The sequence below is a fragment of the Hyperolius riggenbachi genome, chromosome 3 (assembly GCF_040937935.1).
Source record: "Hyperolius riggenbachi isolate aHypRig1 chromosome 3, aHypRig1.pri, whole genome shotgun sequence".
Lineage (NCBI taxonomy): Eukaryota > Metazoa > Chordata > Amphibia > Anura > Hyperoliidae > Hyperolius > Hyperolius riggenbachi.
The window spans coordinates 286,604,217-286,627,122 of record NC_090648.1 but is presented as its reverse complement, the minus strand read 5'-3'; the positions used below and the strand labels follow the sequence as shown (position 1 = coordinate 286,627,122).

Genomic DNA, 22,906 nt, shown 5'->3' with positions numbered 1-22,906 from the left:
ATACAATTGGCCCTAGACCATGATGGACATATGACTATGATACGGATAGTCATATTGTGAGCCCCTCTGAGGGAGAGTTAAGGCACAAGACTACAGTATATATGCTGTACAGCATTGTAGAAGATGTCAGCAATCTATAAATCTATATATATAATAGAGTAAGTGCCTCAACCTTCAAGCAAGAAGAAGAAGTAGCGCCCTGCCCCCAGGGCCGGACAAGCAAGAAAAAGGGGCTGGTCCAAGCAAGAAGAAGTAGTGTCATATCAAACCAAGGGCAAAGAGGGATAATTTGCATATTCAGTAGCAGTGCCTTGTGGGTAACCACAAATGTTCACTTATAGCTGAATTATTGCAGATTTACTTCTGTTTTAAGAAGGAAAATTACACCAAGCTTTGCTTTTTTTAGTAGGAGGACTTTTTGGTCTCTTTTATCCTCCTATACATTCTTAGTAGTTTGGGTCACCCTGAGCTGCTTGGTTACTCTGTTGTACTGGTCCAGGCCCTATCCCATACAGCCATATCAATCCCTGCTATGAATTGATGAGGACCAAATGTTTGAAATAGGCTGTCATGTGTGGGTTTGATATGACTGTGTAAAACTTAAAGCTATAGGCTTGCTTGACTTCCCAACGGTGGAAAGGAATTATCTGCATATTTAGTAGCAGTGCATTATGGGCAATCACAAATGTTCACTTTTAGTTGAATTATTGCATATTTCCTTCTGTTTTAGGAAGGTAAATTTCACCAAGCTTTGCTTTTTTTAGTAGGAGGTCTTCTTGGTCCCTTTTATCCCCCTATACATTCCGAGTGGTTTGGGCCACCCTGAGCTGCTTGGTTACTCTGTTGTACTGGTCCAAGCCCTATCTCATACAGCCATATCAATCCTTGCCATGTACAGATGAGGACCAAAAGTCTGAAACAGGCTGTCACATGTGGGTTTGATATGGCTGTGTAAAATTTAAAGCTATATGCTTGCTATACACCAGCGGCTCTGGATGCTTTCTTGGCTTACCAAGGGGGAAAAGGGGTAATTTGCATATTTAGTAGCAGTGCATTGTGGGTAGCCACAAATGTTCACTTATAGCTGAATTATTGCATATTTCCTTCTGTTTTAGGAAGGCAAATTACACCAAGCTTTGCTTTTTTTAGTAGGAGGTCTTTTTGGTCCCTTTTATCCCCCTATACATTCAGAGTGGTTTGGGTCACCCTGAGCTGCTTGGTTACTCTGTTGTACTGGTCCAAGCCCTATCTCATGCAGCCGTATCAATCACTGCCATGTGCTGATGAGGACCAAAAGTCTGAAACAGGCTGTCTACATGTGGGTTTGATATGATTGTGTAAAATTTAAAGCTATAAGCTTGCTATACACCAGCGGCTCTAGATGCTTGCTTGGCTTATCAATAGGGAAAAGGGGTAATTTGCATATTTAGTAGCAGTGCATTGTGGGAAACCACAAATGTTCACTTTTAGCTGAATTATTGCAGATTTCCTTCTGTTTTAAAAAGCAAAATTACACCAATGCAGTGGGTGGCATTGCAGTAAGTGACGACAGTGGAACACACGCTGGAACGCGGAAGAGGTGAGTCATCCCCGCCTGCTGCCTCTTACTAATAGTGGCGGCTGCTAGGAGGCGGAGCGCACATGGGGGACCCAGGTGAAGGGGGAGGGTGCACATGGGGGACCCAGGTGAGGGGGAGGGGTTCCTGCTGAGCTTAAGCTGGAGGGGGAGTGCACATGGGGGACCCAGTTGAGGGGGGGTCCAACCCCCCTCCCCGCCGCTGTGCCCAATACCCCCTTCCTGTCCTCTACCTTCTTATGTGGCGTATGCTACGCCGCGGGTCGGCTAGTACTAAATAATAATACAAAGCACTCTTGCCATATTCTGTGCTGTATTCCTTTACAGGAATTTTCCATTAATGAACACCAGTGTGCACCCCCATATGGAAGAGCAGCCTAACCAGCTGCAGATTACACTCAAGGTGTTGGGAACTGGAAACTCCCATGGGCAGAACTGATTTGAAAACTTCTGATTAACTATAATTAATCAAGCTGTCAGATAACCCGTGTTTAGCCTTCCAAATCTGATTAATCCTCTGCAAGTTCCAGTTCTGCCCAGGTGCGTCTCTGCATAGTGTAGAGTAAAAAAATGTTACTTCCCATCTGTCGTCACCACCTCCTTGCCACATCATAGACAAACCTCTGTGTCAGTGAAAGGGGTGAGGGGATGTGCGAGACAAGATTTTTTTTATTCAAAAAGGGTAGCGGGTTGCGTAGTGGTTAGCAGTCTCGCCTTGCAGGGCTGGCTCCATTGTTCAAATCCCAGCCAGGGCAATATCTGCACAGAGTTCATATATTCTCCACGTGTTTGTGTGGGTTTCTCCCGGGCACTCTGGTTTCCTCCAATGCACAATAGCACTGCAAAGACACAGAATGCTCCCAGCCACAGGAGCCTGATGGGGGGTGCACGCACGGCCGCGCATGTGCAGTAAGCCCCAACTGGCCGAACTTACAGGAGCCATAGCAGAGGATTCAGAAGGCAGAGGATGGCAGGGAGGGAGCGATCAGGTTGAAGGGGGCTGGAGGAAGCCACAGGTTTGCATTAATTCTTCCTTTTAAGTAATCTCAGGTTGACTTTAAAGTATTAGAGACAGAGCATCAGCACAGAAGTCAGAAAACTGGCATTGTTTACAAAGTAATGAGGATGACAGCCTACGAATTTCTTACAATTAGGGTTTTCCCTAACTTTACGGACACAGTGGGTTACAGTAAAGCTCTACTCTTGAAAATGAGTGTACGAGGTAAGGCACGCTTAGTATATAAACTTACCTCTGGTATTATATTTTTGAATCATCTTCAAAGTACAACTGTAACGAGAGATGCAGCATATCAGGTGTTTCTGACATTGTCAGATCTGACAAGATAAGCCGCATGCTTGTTTTTATTGTTATTCAAACGCTTCTGCAGTCTAATAGATGAACAGGGCTGCCAGGCAACTGGTATTGTTTAAAAGGAAATAAATATGGCAGCCTCCATATTCCTCTTACTTCAGAATCAGAATCATCTTTATTATCGCCAAGCACACCGCTAGGTGTGCCCGGAATTGCTTGTGGTTCACATGGCATGGCAGTTCAGGAACATATAACAACAAACGTATAGAGCAGTGGCAGTTCAGGAACATAAAACAAACAAACGTATAGAGCAACGATTAGAGTCTTGGGAGGTCAGAGTTTACAGATGTGACAGTCCATGTTTCTAGTCAGAGTTTACTGCCATGAGAGAGGGATGCTCTGGGGGCCAGAGCGTCCTGAGTTCAGTGAGTTCAACAGGAGGACTGCTTGGGGGAAGAAGGTGTTCATGCGCCTAGTGGTTTTGGAGGGGATGGATCTGAGACGGCGTCCCAGTGGAAGGGTCTCGAAGTAGCGTGTCCTTTAAGGGTTTGCTTTCACTAATTCATCTGCAAGTGGTGAGTATTTTGTAATCCCTGCGAATTCAGCAGATACTATTTGTAGTTTCTTATCATCATTACCCTTATAGAGCATGAGCTATTTATCATGCTAGCTTTTTCTGTCACTGTAATATAGTCTGTCATTACGCACATTACAGTGTACACATAAAGCATGATAACAGTACCTTTCCAGCGACAGAAATCCCATTCCTGTGTACTAGCAACATGATGGAAACATGGCTGCTCTAAAGATAACATGCTATATAAGAAAATCAGCCATTCTCATTAGGCAAGATGAGACATGACATGGGAAAATCTCTGAATCTGCCAAACTGCGGCTCCTCATCCTGGTTACTTTCAGCTTAATTCTACTCCGCTAACCTTCTGCCATTCAGTCTCACACTGTCACACCCTTTATTTCCACTGTTTTTGTTTTGATAAGAAGATAGCATACAGTTCACTTATATGTCACACCTATCCTATCAGTGAGGCAAAGGTTATTTATATCACAGTGAAACAGTTAGAACATTTATCCTCAGGGCAGTCCTTTCTGAATAATATGGCTCAGGAAATAACTAAAAATGCTTTAAAGTGGGATTGTCACCATAAAAATCAAATTTCAACAGCAACTGGTCTGAGTGTATTAAGTGATAAAATGCTAATCCTGCATTCAAAACTTTTTCTGCTGTTATGGTTTGGAGTTATCACATATCTTAGGAGCACTGGCCCTTTAATTGCCATTGCCATCAGCTGGCAAAACAGTTGCATGCAGGGGGGTCTTTTTATCTATAATATATTCCTCCTCCTCCCTTTCTTTCCCCCTCCTTCTAATGACATAAGATAGTGCACTTCCTAGTATAGACCTCAGTGGGAGTGTCTGAAGACTCTGGGAGGAGGGCGGGTAACAAATACACAATTAGCAAGAGGAAAAAAAAGACTGAGGGAGGAAATTATGTCAGGATTAGCTTCATTCAAAGGTAACCAAGATGGAAACTATCTAGAATAGGATTCTCTGCTTTTCCTTTATAAAATTCACAGGAATCATAACATGGACAGTGCAATACATCTGTTATGTAAGTAGAACTAGCATTTATCTACTTATATATGTGTTTTTTATTTCTAGGTTAGCATGGGGGTCACTTGTTCTAAAGGAATTCTTAATTAAAATAGAGGAATACAGAGGCTGTCATTGGCATTCCTTTGCAGATATGGTACTTGTGTAGCTGTCACACTGTTTTTTGGCTTTAGTAGTTCTTGAACTGACTTCAAAATTCCCCATTTGGACACTCATTTTGGATCAATGATTTGGAGTATTTAACCCCCAATTCAGGCACAGATGTTTTGCTAGATCTGTGCAGGCACTCAGTTGCAGAACTTGTGCACACCAAAAAGCTCTAGTATAATCGCAAGCTCTCAGGGCTTTTTGAAGTGATTTTTCAGAACGATTCTAAGCATGTGCCTAGTGATTTTCTAATTGTGCCTAGCAAATTTTTGGAGCGTTTTGGTGTAGCGTTTTTTTATTTTTTTGTTACAGTAAAGCTGGAACTGAACAGCTTCTATAACAAAAATGCTTAGAAAATCGCTCTGTTCTAGTGCTTTTCAGAGAGATTTTCCACTTTCCTATACTTAAAGGAATACTATCGATTCACATATTTTTTTCAATTGACACAGGAATTGTTTGGGAAGTGCTGCTAAGTACTGGTGTATACATTTTAGTAGCAACTTCTTTGTTTACTGTTAGCAAAATACATTCAAAGTTTACTGACGCCAAAACTGACAGCTGACTGAGCCATGAGGAGAGGGGGAATTCCCCTCACACTTCTTCAGTTAACTCTATGTGTAGCTCTGTGTGTGACAGAGAGAGACAGGACACAGGAGCTGCAGCTGTTGGGAGCTCTGTTTCTGACTAAAGTGTCTGAAGAGAGCAGAGGAAATGTAACTAATTGTCACAGCTTTTTCATATTGTTTTTGATTTCAGAGTTTGATATGTTTGATATTTGCTTTCTTTAGTCTAATATACAACTCTGGCTGTGCATTGAAGCAGACACACCTTCTGCAATTGATTTGTCCCAATATAGCTAAATCCTACCCTCAATAAATTACAGCTTTTGCCTCTGATATTTAACATGAAAAGTAGGAAAATGTTTAAACAGCTACTTAGACATTATTTGTACATTGTCATTTTAGAACACTTGGGTATCAATAGTATTCCTTTAACATTGAGGCTGAATCGCCTCAGAAAAGCACAGAAATGCTGCAGGACCCACGGTTGCATTTGAGAGAAAATCAGATCGCTCTGGTGTGATCCATCCCATTCAAATACATTATCCAGGTGCTTTTTAAAGTGTTAGTATTTTTAAAAGAGCTCAGAAGTGCTGTTGGTGTGTACCAGCCCTAACTGTGTATAAAGGTAACTTCCATGATTAGCTGACATAAAAAAAAAATCACTTTTAAAGTCCATGATTTAGAGTCCTAGTCCATATGATTATGGCAGGGATTAGATTGTGAGCTCCTCTGAGGGACAGTTAATTGACAAGACAGTACACTCTGTACAGCGCTGCAGAAGATGTCAGCGCTATATTAATGCTGCATAATATGAAACTGGCTCAATGAACTCGGCTGCTTCTGGTCATGTGATTAATCAGTTCCGGACCACGGTAATTGAAATCTATGCCCTGTTTATGGCTGCTGGTTCCTGCCAGGGTGTAGGTTTCAATCATGCCTGCTGCGCAGTCCGCTCACTTTTGAGTCACTGCACTCGCTCGCTCTGCTGTCATGCTGATAGCAGAGCTTCTGTATCTTGGTATGGAACCAATTTCAGTGTCATCTGATAATCAATCTATAATAATGATTTCCAAGCTCACCACTGTGTATATGAAACTCCTTCCGGCCCACTAATGCATTCTCCTGCTGTGATCTAATTGGCCAGGGTGCCATGTCCATCCACCCCACACATGCTCTCTCCTGCTAGTCCCACGGTGATAGGCCACGAATGGCCATGGTGCTAATTCGGTGATGCGCATGTGTAACTTGAGTTTTCATCTTAACTTTCTCATCCTCTTTACAAGATTTACTTACAGGTGTGGTGATGCACCTGGGTTTTGTCAGTAACAGAAGAATGAATGCGAACAAGAATGAACCATCACTGCGTTAAAATTAATGAAGGTAAAATGGACACACCAGTGGGCCTACACTTCTGTGAACCAGGACACAGCATGCAAGATCTCAAAGTACTTATTCTTAAAGGGAACTTGAACTGAGTAAAATTATTTAAAATAAACACATGATGTACTTGCAAATGAATATAACATACTTACCTCACCATCAGTTTCTCTTAAGAAGCTCACCATTTTCTTCTAACGATGATCCCTTCCAGTTCTGACAATATTTTGTCAGAACTGAAATATTTCAGTTGCTCTCAGGTTTATATCAGTTACTGTCAGTTATAGCTGATAGGTCAACTGATGAGCAAGGTAATGCCCATGTTTCCTTATGGCTCAAGTTGGCGATATTACAGTTTAAAAGTGTGCTGACCTGGAAACTGTTATGGGGTAATGGCCATTTTCAAAATGGAGGACGGAGAATTCCATTGATCACATTGGACAAACAGGACGCAGGAGAGGAGAAAGAGATTGATGAGTAGACTACACGGGAGGTAAGTATGACCAGTTTATGCTTATTTTGACTTTTAATTTTCAGTTCATGTTCTCTTTAAGGGTAACTTCAAAAATGAATAAGCAAGAAAGATTTCTGAGTACAAATTTATGAAACTGTTCAAGTCATTAACAGAAGATTTAAATTGTGGAATGGGATTCATGACATCTTATGTAACATATTTGGCGTGGCTTCATGGTCTTCAGAAACCTGCTGTATTTTATGTATGGTTGCACTAACTCACTGGCTCCAGCCTGCTGATCACCTGACATCTAACTGCTAAACAGTAACCAGCACAACTGCCATCTACGTGTTTACTATTTACCTGCATCAGCGTTTTACTTCAGCCAATCTCTGGAAATATGCCAGAAGAAGGGGACTAGATCCCAGAAAGCTTGCATCATTTAACTTTATCAGTTAGCCATTAAAAGGTATTATTTTTACAAGACTTTGTTTTTTTCTACCTACATTATCAGTAACAGAGGGAAATCCCAATAAACCCTGGCATGAGCTTTTTTTACCTACGTGTTTCCTCTCACCTGGCCACAACACCCTGCTGTATCATCTCACTGTATCTGTAAATATAGGTAGGGCTTGCAGAATAAATGACGTCAGTTGAGCACTGGAGCTCTGAGAAAACCGACGCTGCTGGCTGTGTCTCTTCAATGAACAAAAAGAAAAGCTTCAAGAAAACAAACAAAGCAATGGAAGATGCCAGCTACAATAAGATGACAAGATTCCAATCAGCACTGAGAAGACTTCTATCAACACAGTAACAAACACACTGTGGTTTATTGACTATAGTTTTAGACATAACAAAAAAAGAATAAGGGGCCTGCTGAAGAACGTATTTTACCTGTTTACCAGAGTGCTGATTTGGCAGCTGTTTCTGAAACATCTGGAAACTGTAACAGACGTTTCATTAATGATTCAGTGACTACACAACTTAGAAGACAGGTGTTCAACAGCAGCAATTTTGACATATATGACAAGTACATGTAGAGCAGTTGGTCGTGTTAGACAACCAGGAGGTAAACAAAATTGATTGACTCAGTTATAAATACTGTAAATGAAATACATTCAGCTGTAACCATGGAGATTAGCTTGGGTACAAGATTATTTACAGCCCGTATTCCAATGTTGGCACAATGATCATTTTCTAAAAACACTATTCAATGAAGCTTGTAGCAATGTACCTTGTGAGACGTGTTTAATGACTCCGTGGATGTTTGCTCTTTGGTAAGTTTGTTTTATGTAGGGTGACCAGTATGGTTTAATGTGGGTGACGTTAGTATATTATAGCTTGTGGTTTAGATTTATGTCAGTTTTCAGGTTTATGCAGAAAAATAGATCACTATTTCATGATCCTTCTTCTTTCTGTGAGGCGGTGAACTTTTGGATGTACCTCTTCTTATTGTTGTAATGTAGCTAAGGCTTACATATTTGGCAGCAGTCACCGAGAACATCATATCATCCCTGTCGGTACATGTTGCAGCAGAATTTCCAGTCCTCAGTTCCTTCTGCCGGGAAATTGCTATGTTCACCCTAGAAACCAGTCAGCCATGCAAATATGGAGATAGAAGACATGATTACAATCATGGATGACAGGATTACTAAATAAATGAATTGTTTTTGCTCTGCACACAAGCTTCCTCTTACAATCATATATTTACAAGCATTTTGCTACAGCCGTAAGTGTAGCCATGGTACTCAGTTGACATATGTACACCCATACTACCTTACATACGCATAAACAATCATGCTACATTGCAGACCCATGTGCAGCCATGCTGCACTACTATGATATTCCTGTGGGAAAATGCTACTATATAGGCATGGGAACAACCATTAGATTTTAGGAAATCTAGCAGATTTGTGCAAGTTGGATAGTCAGTCAGTCAGTCAGTCAGTCAGGAGGCATGGTTAAAGTGGACCTGAAACGCACAGAACAAAAGGAAAACATTGAAAAATTCACCCTGTGTGTATGTAGAGAGTTTAGCCTGTCTAATACCCCCTCATCTGTGACTAATCACAAGTTGTAATCTCTCCCCTGTGTCACATGACTGCCTCAGCAGATAAGCTCATTTGAAAGCACTGGATTTTAACAATATGTTATTATGATGTTGCTTATCTTTTAGAGCAGAGAGGAAGTTCTGAGTTCAGGTCCACTTTAAAGCAGGCAGAGCAGTTGATTCCATCACCCTGCTACATGGGCTGCTTTAATCCATTCCCCACTTTAGTTAAGGGGTTGGTTTTTTTTTCAAACTGCCTGCAGGTAGGGGAGGAGGGAGAAACTTGCATGCTGCCACTGAGGAGGAAATTGGCAGACCAGAGATTTCAGGGGTTAAACTGAAACTTTGCAGGGGCTAATCAGAATTTGGGACAGCTCATTTATAAATCAAGCTAATGATTAATTATCAACAGCTTCTGTATCTGATTAGGCTTTGATTAGCAAAATTTTGGTTCATGCCAAGCAAATTCTGCTGCGCCCAAATATACATTTTAACCCGATTTTCTGATCATATGTTCATGTAAGCTATCACTAAGTCACATTCACCCTACTCCAATGTATATGCAACTATGCTATGTAATGCTGGGTACACACGATACGTTTTTCCGCTCGATTTTCCACCCGATCGATTTTACCGCTTGACTCTCTGTTCGATTCTGCGCTCGATTCTCTTATCTTCCATTCTCTTTCTATTCGCCTCTATGAGAAATCAAGCCAGAAAATTATCTGAAGGAATAGCGGTTAAGTTGGAAATTATCTATCGAACCTATCTATCGGGGGTAAAAACGTATGGTGTATTCCCAGCATTACATTCCTATAAACATGCGTACCCAAGCTGCAGTGTAGCCTTGTGTATCTTCTCAGCCATTTGTTTGCCACCTTTATCCTTTCCGGGATTGCAATAGTAATAAATAAATAACATTTCTTGATAAAGATCTCAGTGTCAAATATCTTATATATCTAAAATAAATAGGCTGGAGCCACTGGCACTCTGTCTTTGCATTTGAGAGCGGTATGTTTGCACCAGTACAGAGCAATATAACGTTTACCCTGCCTCCACTCAGTCTTATTGACATACAGATAGTTTTCAGTTTTCCCCTGTAATGTAAACAAAAAGTAAAGGCGCTATACCATTTTTTCCATTAAAATATAGATAATTCAATCACAAGCAAAGGTGCTGCTTTGTGGGCAATATTCTAATTGAGTAGCCAGTAGATTAAATTACAGCATTTCCTCATTGTTCTGCAATCCAATATTTCTTGAAAACTAAAACCATCATATTCTTCAATTGCTAAAACCAATTTGGAGCTTAAAATGTCATGTCAAATCACATAACAGCAAGGTCATCGCAAATGAGATTTTCCTGCCCCTACCAATCAGTCATATTGCATCACTTCTAAAGAGCCTTATTAGATTTTATCATTCCGTAAGAGCATCTTCTCCACTGACCTGACTAGTAAAATGTGTGGTCTGCACTTGTGAACCGCTTCTATAGAATAGCCTCAAAGAGAGTTACATATACCACCATTATTAATTTAAAGGACATCGCTACTCGACAGTTGATAAGAAGAGCAATGAATTCACCAATAATACAATAAAAGGATGGATTACAGAACGAGGGAGCCAGTCACAGTTCAAAGAGTGTGCAGCCCTCTGCAGAGCTTTATGTCAGCACAGCCACTGATGTCCACCGGCTAGGAGAAAAGGGGTCTTCTGTGAGCCGCCATCCCCATCTATGCAGCTGTGTGCATTATTAAGGAAGGAAAGTCACTTTATGTCATTTTCTCTGCAATTAATGGCTATCTCCATCTTTATAAAAAAAAGTAGTATTTTCAGGACAGTATTTAAGTATTTAACATTTTATAATGTGAACAGATCTTTTAACTCGGATTTCTGGCTTCAAAAGTTGCTACCATGACAGAAATTAAACCTGTAGGTAATAGTAATTCATTTATCCTGTTACTGATATTTAAACTAGAAAGTGCAGGTAATAGCCCGTGCTTCTTACTGTGAGATGCATGATGTGAAGCCAAACTTCTAAATTTACTATCCGATCGCTTAGAAATAAAGAGTGCTTATATGCTGCTATATTGCAAAAAGTAAGGCTTCTGGCAGCTACAAATCCTAAATATTTGGTTGTGTAACCTGAATCAGTCCAACTGGATCAAATAAAAGCAAGTTTTGCAAGCGGTGCTGAAGATGTTCCTCATTAAAATACACTTCAGACTACAGTGGCATTAGGGACAAAGAGAACTCTTCAGGGATATTGCACTGTACATTACTGGGAGTCTGTGCTGCTCATGTATTTGTTGGATATCATTATCTAGCCAAGGAGTTACTTGGTTGGTCTCTTTACCCTTATCTTCAGGCACACTCATTCTTGACCTCTTGTATTGGTCTATATGATAGCACTTTTGCATCATTGGCAAACTTTGCTTAGCTTTTATAGGTCATCCTTGTCTGCAGGTTCACTGATTTTCAGTGGTTCCAAGACATCCTTTGATGAAGCTGGTCTTTGAGTATGAAACACATTAAATCATTAGCATGTGAATCTGAGGCTATTACACACATTTACATATTTCTTCCAAGGTTCCAGCAAATTATTTTTTTCTGAAATGTTTTGAAATGTTGCATTTAATTTCCAACAATTGCAATGTTCTTCCACAACTAGGGAAAGGCACATCACTTTGCAGATACCCCATTTTATATATGACTTGAAGTTTACTACATGGAATCTGCAGAAGTTATATCATCTATTGTCTGTTTAAAGTGCTGTGGCGGTGCCATACATTTCTACTGTATAAGCATGTTTTAAAGAAAAAAACCTTGGTTTTGAAATGAATTACTACAGCTTACTTTTCTCATTCTGCAAACATTTCCTACCCTTTTACAATGATGTATGTTGTCTTGTATCTCAAATGGCTGTTCTTTTCTTGAGGTTTAACATAGGATTGCTTATTAAAAATACAGTAAATTAGAGTTCTCCCTTCACTGTTATTCAGTAAAGGTTAAGTACAGACAAGTGATGTCAACTTGTTTGCTAACCATACATCTAATTGTGTGCAAGGGAATTCTAAAATAGGAATGTACCCAGCTCATAATTACATATTTGAAATGGACCCAGGTTTACTTCATCTCACACCACCTTTGGCTGCAAAATGCAATGCCGTCAGAGCAGGTAATTTAAAGTGCAGTACATAGCATGATTACAGTTGCTGAAAAGCCTCATAACATATGGAATGTAATGCTGTGAGTAGTGTTTAGTGTTTTATGGCACCTGCTTTACTTGAATTACTTTATTAATTTCAGCAGGGTGTTATTGTGAAAGTTTATGTATACACATATCTGCTTTTTACCTTACCGGTGTGAGGATGTTATTCCTTTTGTTTCAAGAGATGTGTTACTTTTTATTTATTTTTAGTATTTTTCTGCTTGAATTCGACAGACATATGTCTTTTTTCAACCCAAATAACGATATAGTTTAGTGGGGATGCTTCATTTTTTAGTCTTATCAATATTTTTAACAAAATCACATGATTGTCAAAAGGAAATGTTTGTTGTACATTCTTAAAGGAAAATGTCATGAGATTTTATTGTATTGGGCATTTAACATTGTGGTCATTTATACCTTTTAAAAAAAATGTTGTTATTTTTTTTTTGTGTGTGTTATTTAAAGTTATAAACTATAGACGTTTCTAACACCCTCTCTATTCAGATGGCCAACTCACATATTTACATAAATAAAACTCATCTGTTTGTCAAGAGATACTTAGCAAAATAAACGGTTTTATCTATAGCATCTTTAAGAATGATTGTGTAGTTAGTCTTTGGAAGGGAGAAAGTACTTATCTTGTTAAAACTCTTCTTATTGACTGGTGTTTTATTCCCGTTAAAATGCATTTAGAATAAAATAATTCTTAGTAAAAATACCACCCGAAGAAAGCTTAATTGGTGGTGAAACAAAACAAGATATAGATCATTTTGGTGTGATAATGTTAGGCTTGGGGGTGTAATCTCCACAGTCAGCATACAACACATAAGCTGACGTGAAGGAGGTACACACACCAGCACAAGGGATCAGGATATCCCCAGTTTAGTGGAGGAGAGGACTGACTCCAATAGGAGATTGTGGTGCACAGAGCCGGTGCAGATCCGTACAGCCACAAACAACACTTTCGTAATAACGTCTCAGCGCAAAGTAGCGCTGAGCGCATAAACCAGGACTGAGGAGATCAGGACAGGTAGACAGAATGAACGCCTGCTTAACTAGCCACTACTTAGTGACAGCAAGCGTCCACAACAAGACAGACTGGAATGAGGCAGCCAATGCGCTTGCAGCGATGGCGTGCCTCACAAAGACAGGACAAGATAGTCAGGAAATAGCAGGATCAAGATAGATGAACGTAACACAGACAAATATACAATAAGTATGTTTTCCTAGCGTATTACAATTACAGCTATCAATTAAACTATTTGTAACATCTGACTAACATATGTATATATCGGCAATGAACCGATATATGACATAAGCAGGAACACTGACTAGCACTGGAGCAATACAGGGAACAGGGCTCAGAAGGATTCGCTATCTCTTCGCAGAGATGAACGCAATCCACAAACGGTAACATGACAGGATTCAGAAGGATTCGTTATCTCCTCGCAGAGATGAACGCAATCCACAAACAGGACCAGGAGCAGGATACTAGCTCAGCACGGGTGCTCACGATACGCGCAAACTACCAAAACGTGCTGGAAGGCTGACTAACTGAACACAGGAAATAAACAGTTCGTGTACGTATATATCAGCGACACTGATGTATCAACGTAACACGAATAACACGAATACAAGGAAAATAACAAAATGCGCAAGTATGCGTATATATTGGCGATGAACCAATATATGACACAAGACAAGCAAGTAACAACTTCTAGAACAAGAGCAGAACTAGGAGGACTCGCTGACCCCTTCGCAGGAGTCAGCGCAGTCCACACGGACCAGGAACGAGGTGGGGCACGAGCAGAGTAACAGACAGAATCTGAGACTATGGTAGCCCATCAAGCATTGCAGGAAGCAGTTCTTTATACTGAGGTCATCCAATGGGAGCAGACCTGCAGATTCCCACACAAGTGAATGGTAATTAATCACAGGCTGATAGGAAAAGGCAGACAATGATATGCAGCCTGCAGGAAAGGGATTGCCCCTCCATTGCAGCAGACAATGTTTGTTTACACAAAAGCATATTAAACTGTCATTAACTTCAGAGCGATTGCAGATGGAATCAGCAACTAGTTTAAGTGCAAACCAAACTATGCAAGAAAATGCATGTAATGACATCAGAACTGCTTGGGTTACAATACCACTGCAGCCAGCAGTAAACGCTGCAGACATGATCATAACAGATAAGTAGTGATACAGTTATTGGCAAATGAATGGGAGGAGCTCTGATCCCTAAGGGGAACACCACCTGTAGTGGTCAAGTGGTTTTTGTACAATAAGAATTTTTTTTCAGCATCATTCACTTGTAAGAAAATGTACATGTTAAAGCGAACCAGAGGTGAGAAACATATGGAGACAGACATACAGTATATATTTCCTTTTAAACAATACCAGCTGCCTGGCTGTCCAGCTGATCCTCTGTCTCTTAATACTTTTAGCACAGACTGTGAACAAGTTTGCAGATCAGATGCTTCTGACATTTTTGGCAAGATTAGCATGCGTGCTTATTTCAAGTGTGGGATTTAGACACTAATGAAAGACCAGCAGGACTGCCAGGCAACTGGTATTGTTTAAAAGAAAATAAATACGGTAGCCTCCATATGTCTGTCACCACGGGTTCCTTTTAATGGTGAATGTTCAGTAAATGTGTAGGTATGCCAGGCAAAAAGCTTTTCAGCTGGCATAATTTCAATGTGGATTATTCATTGTGTGTCTGTCTTATAACCCTGCTTTATTCAATGGCCATACCTGTACATTACATGCTGGAGGTATAACAACAATCCATCTTACTTTCTTTTCTCTTGAATTATTTACAGGGCTCTTAGCTACAAATATAAATGCTATTTCTTCATGGAAATGATGTTTTGTTTGCCTTGTTCCAAATCGCTTTGCATTTAATGAATATTAGAGTAGAATCTTATCCTGCAACACATTAGCACTGTCAACAGAATAATAATTAGGGAAGGGAGAATATCAGAGCCTTTTAACAAACTGACATCTCCTTAAATATTTGATTTATGTGAAATTGATATTGGCAGCTGATAAAACTCCATTCACTTTAATGTCAGCACACATCAGTGGAGATTCTGCTGCAGAGATGTAATCTTTCCCTGGAGCTGAAAACCATTGTTCTGGACTGTTATTTTGCAGCTATGAATGAGAAGCAACCGTCTGACAATACAATTCAGATGAATTATGATCTAAATGTAAATAAAATGCTATATACTGACAGGGAATAAATTAGAACCTTCACATCATTCATATATATAGGATTATTTTCAGCGCAGAACTCATTTTTTGCTGCATCTCCAAAGGATTATGCTAAATATTCAGGGTAGAGAGTATTTAATAAGGTGGGGGGGGGGGGAATGCTAGGGTGTAGAATAGTATTTAACACTAGGTGGGGTTATGCTGGGTTTGGGGTGGGAAGGTAGTATTTTTCATCGAGGTATATTGTATTGCATGGGTTAGTGAGGAAGGAGGGGAGGAGTCATGCTAGCACCGGGGGTATTTAGCTAGGTTTAAAGGTTGCAAGGCATCACATTGATAACTAGTGGCAAAAATACACATAAGCATGGTGGCATGATGGATAGCGCTCTTGTCTTGCAGCGCTGGGTCCCCGGTTCAAATCCCTGCCAGGGCATTATCTGCACGGAGTTTGTATGTTCTTTCCATGTTGGCATGGGTTTCCTCTGGGTGGTTTCCTCCCACTTCCTACAAACATACAGATAAGTTAATTGGCTTCCCCCTAGACTACGATATTTACACTACACAATACATACAGTACATAGACCTATGTTTGGGATTAGATTGTGAGTCCCTCTGAGGGACAGTTAGCGACAAAGACAATATACTCTGTACAGAGCTGCGGAAGATGTCGGAGCTATATAAATACTAAATAATAATAATAAAATAAATGGTGTCAAACTTTCAAAGCCAAATGTAAAAGGCGGAAAATGATATACACACATTGGAGAGGATTTGGGGCTTCTTTCATGTCGTCACTTGTATTAAAAAGGACAACAATATTATTGCCTTAAAAGAGACATCAATTGCACGTTATTATCACTTCCAGCAGTACCCAAAAAGCAAGATCTAGATGCATCAGTGTGAGAGTTGGAAGAAATCAGGCATCTTGGTTTGGCTTGAATCACACTTACAGTCTTTTATTTACAGAGTTCTATATTCAAGCTAGCTTACAGATCAGACAGGATCATCCACAAGGCAACTTAGGCAGCTGCCTTGGGCCTAGTGGGTGTCAAAAGGCCTGACTGCCAGCTTCTCTGACCTTTCTCTCTCCTTAGCTTACCAAAAGGACCATTAAGGGTGGCCAAAGGTACTATCTTATGGTCCCATTTATCCTTAAATCCTAACATTTATATAGCCTTGCCTTGAACTCCTTACTGAATAGGTACTGGCCCTAGCCAGGGTTTGAACCCTGGTCTCCCATGTCAAAGGCAGAGCCCTTAACCATTTTAATCTTCATCTGTCTGTTACAGCTGTTTGTGGATGCTTATCCTTCAGCAGCACCAGCTATGGAGTTGTATGACTCAGATCTGCCAGCAGAGCTCTGGTAGAGTAAATGGAATGTGTACAGTGTAGTGATTGGTGCAATCATTGTGCACTCAGAGTTGTAGAGAAGAAGTGTTTGATATGGAAAGATGCAACCCATATGCACAAACTGAATAGGACATAGTTTCCATATTAATGTCACCTTTCACAGGATTGTGAAGGAGAGACACTGGTAAATCCATCAGTGTATTTGGGAAACACACTCCTCAACACAGTTTTCAGGACACTTGTCAGTCAGGCTGGGACATTTCCCTCAGGGTAGCAAGGAGACTGAGACAGATAAACTGCAGTGTAAGATGACCAGACAAATGACCCGCTGTTCTTTAATTATACCCATACTGACAGGACAGACTACTTATTGGTGACTGACCCACAATGGCTGAAAGGTAATCAAGTTCAAAGAGAACTGTACCTCCCATGCTGCACTGTTCCTATGGGTTTGACATGAGGAGTGTAGTATTACCACAAGTCTCTGATGACTAAGTCCTCCTTTGAATCTGTACACAATGAAAAGCTAGCTTGTTGTCCTGAAGACATTTACTTGTGGCATTTTATTGGCAGGTTATGATGTGTGAAGCTAAGTTTTACATTATATTGTATTACAAGCCTGACTCTGCAAAAGTCTCACACAAATCACAGCAAGATAACTTCATGGGACTTTGCTAGACTTAGTTATTCACTCTGCCAGCATTGCTTGATTTTGTTCTGGACCACATTCCCTCTATACATTATTCTACTGTAGCTATGCGTTTATGGAGTTTTCGGTGTCAAGGGTTGTCAAGGATGTTGAAAAAATTCAATTATTTAACTGCAGGTTGCACTTGAGGGTTCCATTAGCAGAGTATTCATTCATTCTTTCACTCATGTTAAAGTCTTTGGACATCTGTGTCCAGTGCAAGGCACTTGTAGTGGAGCAGTAGGATTGTTTTTCTTACGTCTTTCTTGTTAAGAAGACAGTGTGATCAGTTAATGCGCTTCAGCCAATCATGCTGTGATTAAGGACACATTTACATTGTGAGATGTGTTAGCTTATATTTCTGTTCTCTGCAATTCCAATAAACTATGAGAATTTACTGTCATCATGCAGTGTGCTTTAAATTGCATAGTTTTCCTAATTGCAGTATTTTGGATTACCTGTCCTGCACCACGTATGTAGTTTTAGGGTTGAGCGGTTTCCCCATACTTGCTGTATTTTTTTTGAAAAGCATATAAAACTTTTACAAGTAAACTTACACATAAACATACATTACCATCAGCATTTTGCACATCAGTCAACTGATATATCAGACACCCAGGGGCGTAACAATAATAGATCCTGCAAGGGATGCAGCCGCAGGCGGGCCCAGAAGCCGCAGGGGGCTCTGTGGGGGAAACGTTTCTTTTCCCTGCTCTGAGAGCCTGATAACTAAGAGCACGGAGAGAAAAAAACTTTCTGCACTCTGCACCATTGTTCTACTGACTGCATCTGCCCAGACACTGATAACGAACCATACAAAGTTTTGTAGACAAAGATTTATAGACAGTCCCAATTCAGTGTACAATGCCTACCCCCAAACCTCTCTACCCCTCACCAATTGCTGTGTACTGTAGTGATGCTGGAGAAGTCTGCATAGCCAGTTCTGCTCTATCAGAGATGGACAGAGTGAGTGTAATAAGCTGAGGCTGGGAGTCTGTCAGTTTTCTGTATGCGTTTTCTGCACACCATGTGTATCTGTATGTGTGAAAACATGCACATTTTCACACAGAAGCTAATGTAATTGATAGATAATTGATAAAATGTGTGCAGTGCTTCACTGCTGTCTGTTTTTATCTACATGGGGAAAACGCATTCAAGTGTGCACTAGCCAATTGAATAACATTGGTTTTCAGTTTACCTGTGCAGAAAGCGAGGAGAGATGGAGAGGGGCCCCATCCAACGTTTTGCAGGGGGACCCAGTGATTTCTAGTTACGCCCCTGCAGACACCTAAATTATTGTATTTTCTGTTTCAATATGTTTATTGGTTTTTTTTAATTTTGCATAGTAAAAGAGTGACAGTCATGTTTGGTCACAGACCAATATATAACAGAGGTATGACACATGGACCAAGCAAATTATCATATAAAATTCACGAGAGATGTTTCCATTAGTCTTGCCGTAGCATCTCAATCAAAATCACGCAATATAATCAAGAAAGCTTCACAAATAGATCATGGGCATAACCAGAAGCATGTGTTAATGGCCAGATAGCCAAGAAAGGTTAAAGAAGAGTGGTTAGAACTAGGAGCAGAGGGGGAACAAGAAGAAAGAGGGAGGGGGAAGTAGGGTAATAGGGTGTGTCAAAATGCAGGGCCTTAGAGAGATATCAAGGGTCACTTCAGGTTTCAGCAGATCAGTCTCCTAAGAGAGACCCACCAACAAGCGCCAAGGTTCCCAGATTCTGTTAAATTTGTTCACCTTATCCTCTAGAGTGGCTGCCCTCTTCTCCTGAATCATGAATGCGGTCACTCTGCTTTTCATTTCTATGAAAGAGACAAATTGTGTTCTCCAGGCTCGGGCAATACTTTGTTTGGCCTCTACGAAGATAAAGTGCGCTAATGTTTGTTGGTCTCTGTTAAGGGAGTCCAGTCTAAAGTGCAAGAGAGCAGACCAAGGGTCTTTTGATATGTAAACCCCAAAAAGTGAGTGAAAGAAATTATTGTATTTTCATATATCAATATGTGTTCATTGAGAAGCTGTTGGTCTGCAAGGGTACATGAGGATTAGGCATAATTGTAGTCAGCACAGGTACTCTGCAGCAAGATCAATTCTAATAAGGGGTATTACTGCTGAAAATCAGACATTACAACAGGGTTACATCTCCTGTGTAACCCTAACCTCCCCTCTTAACATAAACCGCTTGCTGCTACCTAGTTCCTTACCGCTTTCTGATGTATTACTTTAACTGCCTCGGACCCCTGTAGTAAAAACGATGCCGCACTTGTGGCTGCTTAAGGCTGATGCAGCATAGTTTTAACTACACTGGCTCCCGTACACAGGACATGATCACATGTCCTCACCAGCAAAAAACTTAGCTAACGACAGCAGAGTTCCTGACCCTGTGATCACTGTGAGCCAATCCATGATCATGAAGAAGAAAATTAAAAAATGGCTCTGGTCCTTAAGGGGCCACAACCCGCCTTTCCAAGTAGTTATCTATGTTATCCGATAAAGTACAGATTACCTCCACCCTCCTCATTCCCTTATACTGACCTCCTATTTGATATCCACCTTTCATTGTCCATTTCTGTTTTATATTCCAATGTCCAAACATTCTTCCCGCATCTGAAAAATACACTCTAGCCAAATCCTTGTTTCCCCCCTCCATTCCCCACCACCAATAAAAAAGGTGTTTCAGGTCTGCAAAATTAACTAAATATACCAGAATAACACCAGAACTTCATGAATATATATAAACACACACGCATTTCTTTATAAACACACAAGAAACAAGTGAATACATACCTAGTGAAAAAAATACCACCACCCCCCCCCCCCCCCCACACACACACACACACACACACCCCGTTAAAGGAAAAAAAACAACAAGAAATAAAACATTTCTTTGATAATGTAACTGAATAACTGAAACATGAAGAACTTAGTGGGTAGTAATTAATTATTCCTCTGCGTGGGGTCAAGTGATTAGTTATGCATTAATTGCACGATTGAAAAACCAGCAAGGGGTTGGCATGGAAGAAGCTACAGCTCATTGTCAGTGTGACACTCTAATCTTCATCACGAATGGTGAAGGCAATAAAGCAGTCCAACTTGTTAAGCTCCTCTCTTTTGGTGGTGAGTGTAAACTAAGGTTAACAATGTGATTTGTAGCCAGTCTGTGGTTAAGAAAGACGTCAACAAAGACGCTAGATGCCGCAATAAAAGGGTTATAGTGGGCTAGATTTATTCTCTTCATGCAATGCTTGCATCAGAAGCTTAGGATGAGCTGTTTTTGTAAAACTCCAGTGAAAAAGAAGTTATTTCAAACGGATGTGTTGCTAAAATAAGTATTGTGCTGTATTTGCCATTTAGTCCACATGCTGGTATAGTCTTTACTACTTAAAGTGAAGCTATTATTATTGTTAGCATTAGTAAATTTACACTGCTGCCTAAAGGGGAACTTCAGCCTAAACAAACATACTGTCATTAAGTTACATTAGTTATGTTAATTAAAATGGATAGGTAATGTAATCTCTTACCCACCCTGTTTTAAAAGAACAGGCAAATGTTTGTGATTTCACAGAGGCAGCCATCTTTTGCATGGGGGCAGCCATCTTTTTGGTTGAAAGAAGGTGACTGGGAGCATGAGACACAGTTCCAACTGTCCTGTGTCCTGTTCACCCCTCCTAGCTGTGTGCTCTAGGCTTCAAATCTGAAATTAAAAATTTTAAATACAAATTTGCTCCAAAAGAGCAGAAGGAGAACAACAACATCAGAAATCCCATCATGCTTTGCACAGCATCAGGGGAAAAATGCCTGGGCAGTTTTCTTCTGTGCAGCTAAAATGAGACTTGGGTAAGAAAAACAAAGTTCTGATGCTGTAAAAGAAACACCAAGCCTGTTCAGTGCTGCTGAGTAGATTTTTAGTCTGGAGGTTCACTTTATCACAACCCTTTCCTGCTGTCCACAAACCAATCTATTCATTGTGTTTGGTATCTCTTGTCTAAGAGGTATGTGGGTGGGGAGAAGGAGCAGGTTAGAGACCAATTCAGAAATCAAGAGTATCTTTATAATGTGTAGCTCATCATTGTAAAGGATCCCTGAGCAAACAGGAAAGGGTACAACAGAGGTTCTTAGATGCACCTTGCGTCACCTGACCTGACACCAGCAGTTTATAAATGCTGAAAAATAAATGCTGATACTATGTATTAATTTTACAACCAATCAAAATTGTCTTTATTCAGCACTATAAGACTGTAAAATGGGAAATCTGATTGGCTAATATTTTCCTTTTCCTTTTGTAGCCTTATTGAAGTCAACCTGCAGCTAAAATTTGTATTAGTGTTGTATAGATTTGGGAAGAGTTCGCACCTCCACCATGTATTCATTGCTGTGTTTCTTTGCACATGCAATTAGGTATTACTGACAAAGAGCAGGAATAATTTTAGACATGTCAGAGATAAAAGTACATCAGTGAACCACATGGCCTGATTTCAGCTTTGCTTTTCTTTCTTCTGTTAATTTCTATTTTCAGTGCAAATTTTTCTTATTTTATGGCTAATTTTATTTAACTGAATATTTTGGGGTAAAAAAAAATCTCCTTTTTTGTTTCCAGAACTGTACTCACAGGTCTACATCAGAATTAGTGTGTGGTTCAACCCCATCCCTGGAAGAGCTAAAGCTGAGGCCTCCCATTGTGACTCTGGCCTTTTTCATTTTTGATGGCGTGACATCTGCTACCTCTACCTTTATGTTTGTAAATGACCCTGTGTTTAAACCAATGGATACACCATTAGTGATTTCTATGGGCAATAAGAACATTCTTGAAATTAAAGTAAGTTTCAGCCTGCAAACTGTTTGTTTTTTTACATTGCTGAAAATCATTTTACTAGCTCTGACTATTTTTATGTACTCTCCTTACACTTTATTAGCATGGTCATGCTTTAAGTTTACCTGTAGTGACATACAGTACATATGGTTTACCAGAATGCCCAGTATTATCGATAGTTAGTTTTTTTTAGTTCTGATCCTTCCTTCCCACAGACAGTATAGGTGCCCATACACTTATAGATGGCCACCAGATTCACAAATTGGTCGAAATTACGATAGGGCAGCCATATTGCAGCATTGATCTCTGGCAGATTTGATTATAATGATCACATTTTCCAGAAAAATCAAGATACTGTGCGGTCACCTTAACGTGAAGGCTCTTTTACTTGAAATCTGTTATCTGCGATTCTGTCCTAATCTTACCTCTTCCACTCCTGTACACACTTTACATTTTCCACAGCTGGAACAATCATTCCAGATTGTCTCATTACTAATGACTT

General features: G+C 40.2%; 1 protein-coding gene across 3 annotated transcripts in view; it reads left to right on the top strand.

Moving 5' to 3' along the window:
• Nucleotides 1–22,906, top strand: part of LOC137563686 (hepatocyte growth factor receptor-like) — a 179,622-nt gene that overhangs the window by 111,499 nt on the left and 45,217 nt on the right. For all 3 annotated transcript variants that reach the window (XM_068276436.1, XM_068276438.1, XM_068276437.1), the window contains exon 11: nt 22,192–22,410. In XM_068276436.1, the coding sequence (XP_068132537.1) occupies nt 22,192–22,410 (219 nt within the window). The remainder of the gene's footprint in view (nt 1–22,191; nt 22,411–22,906) is intronic.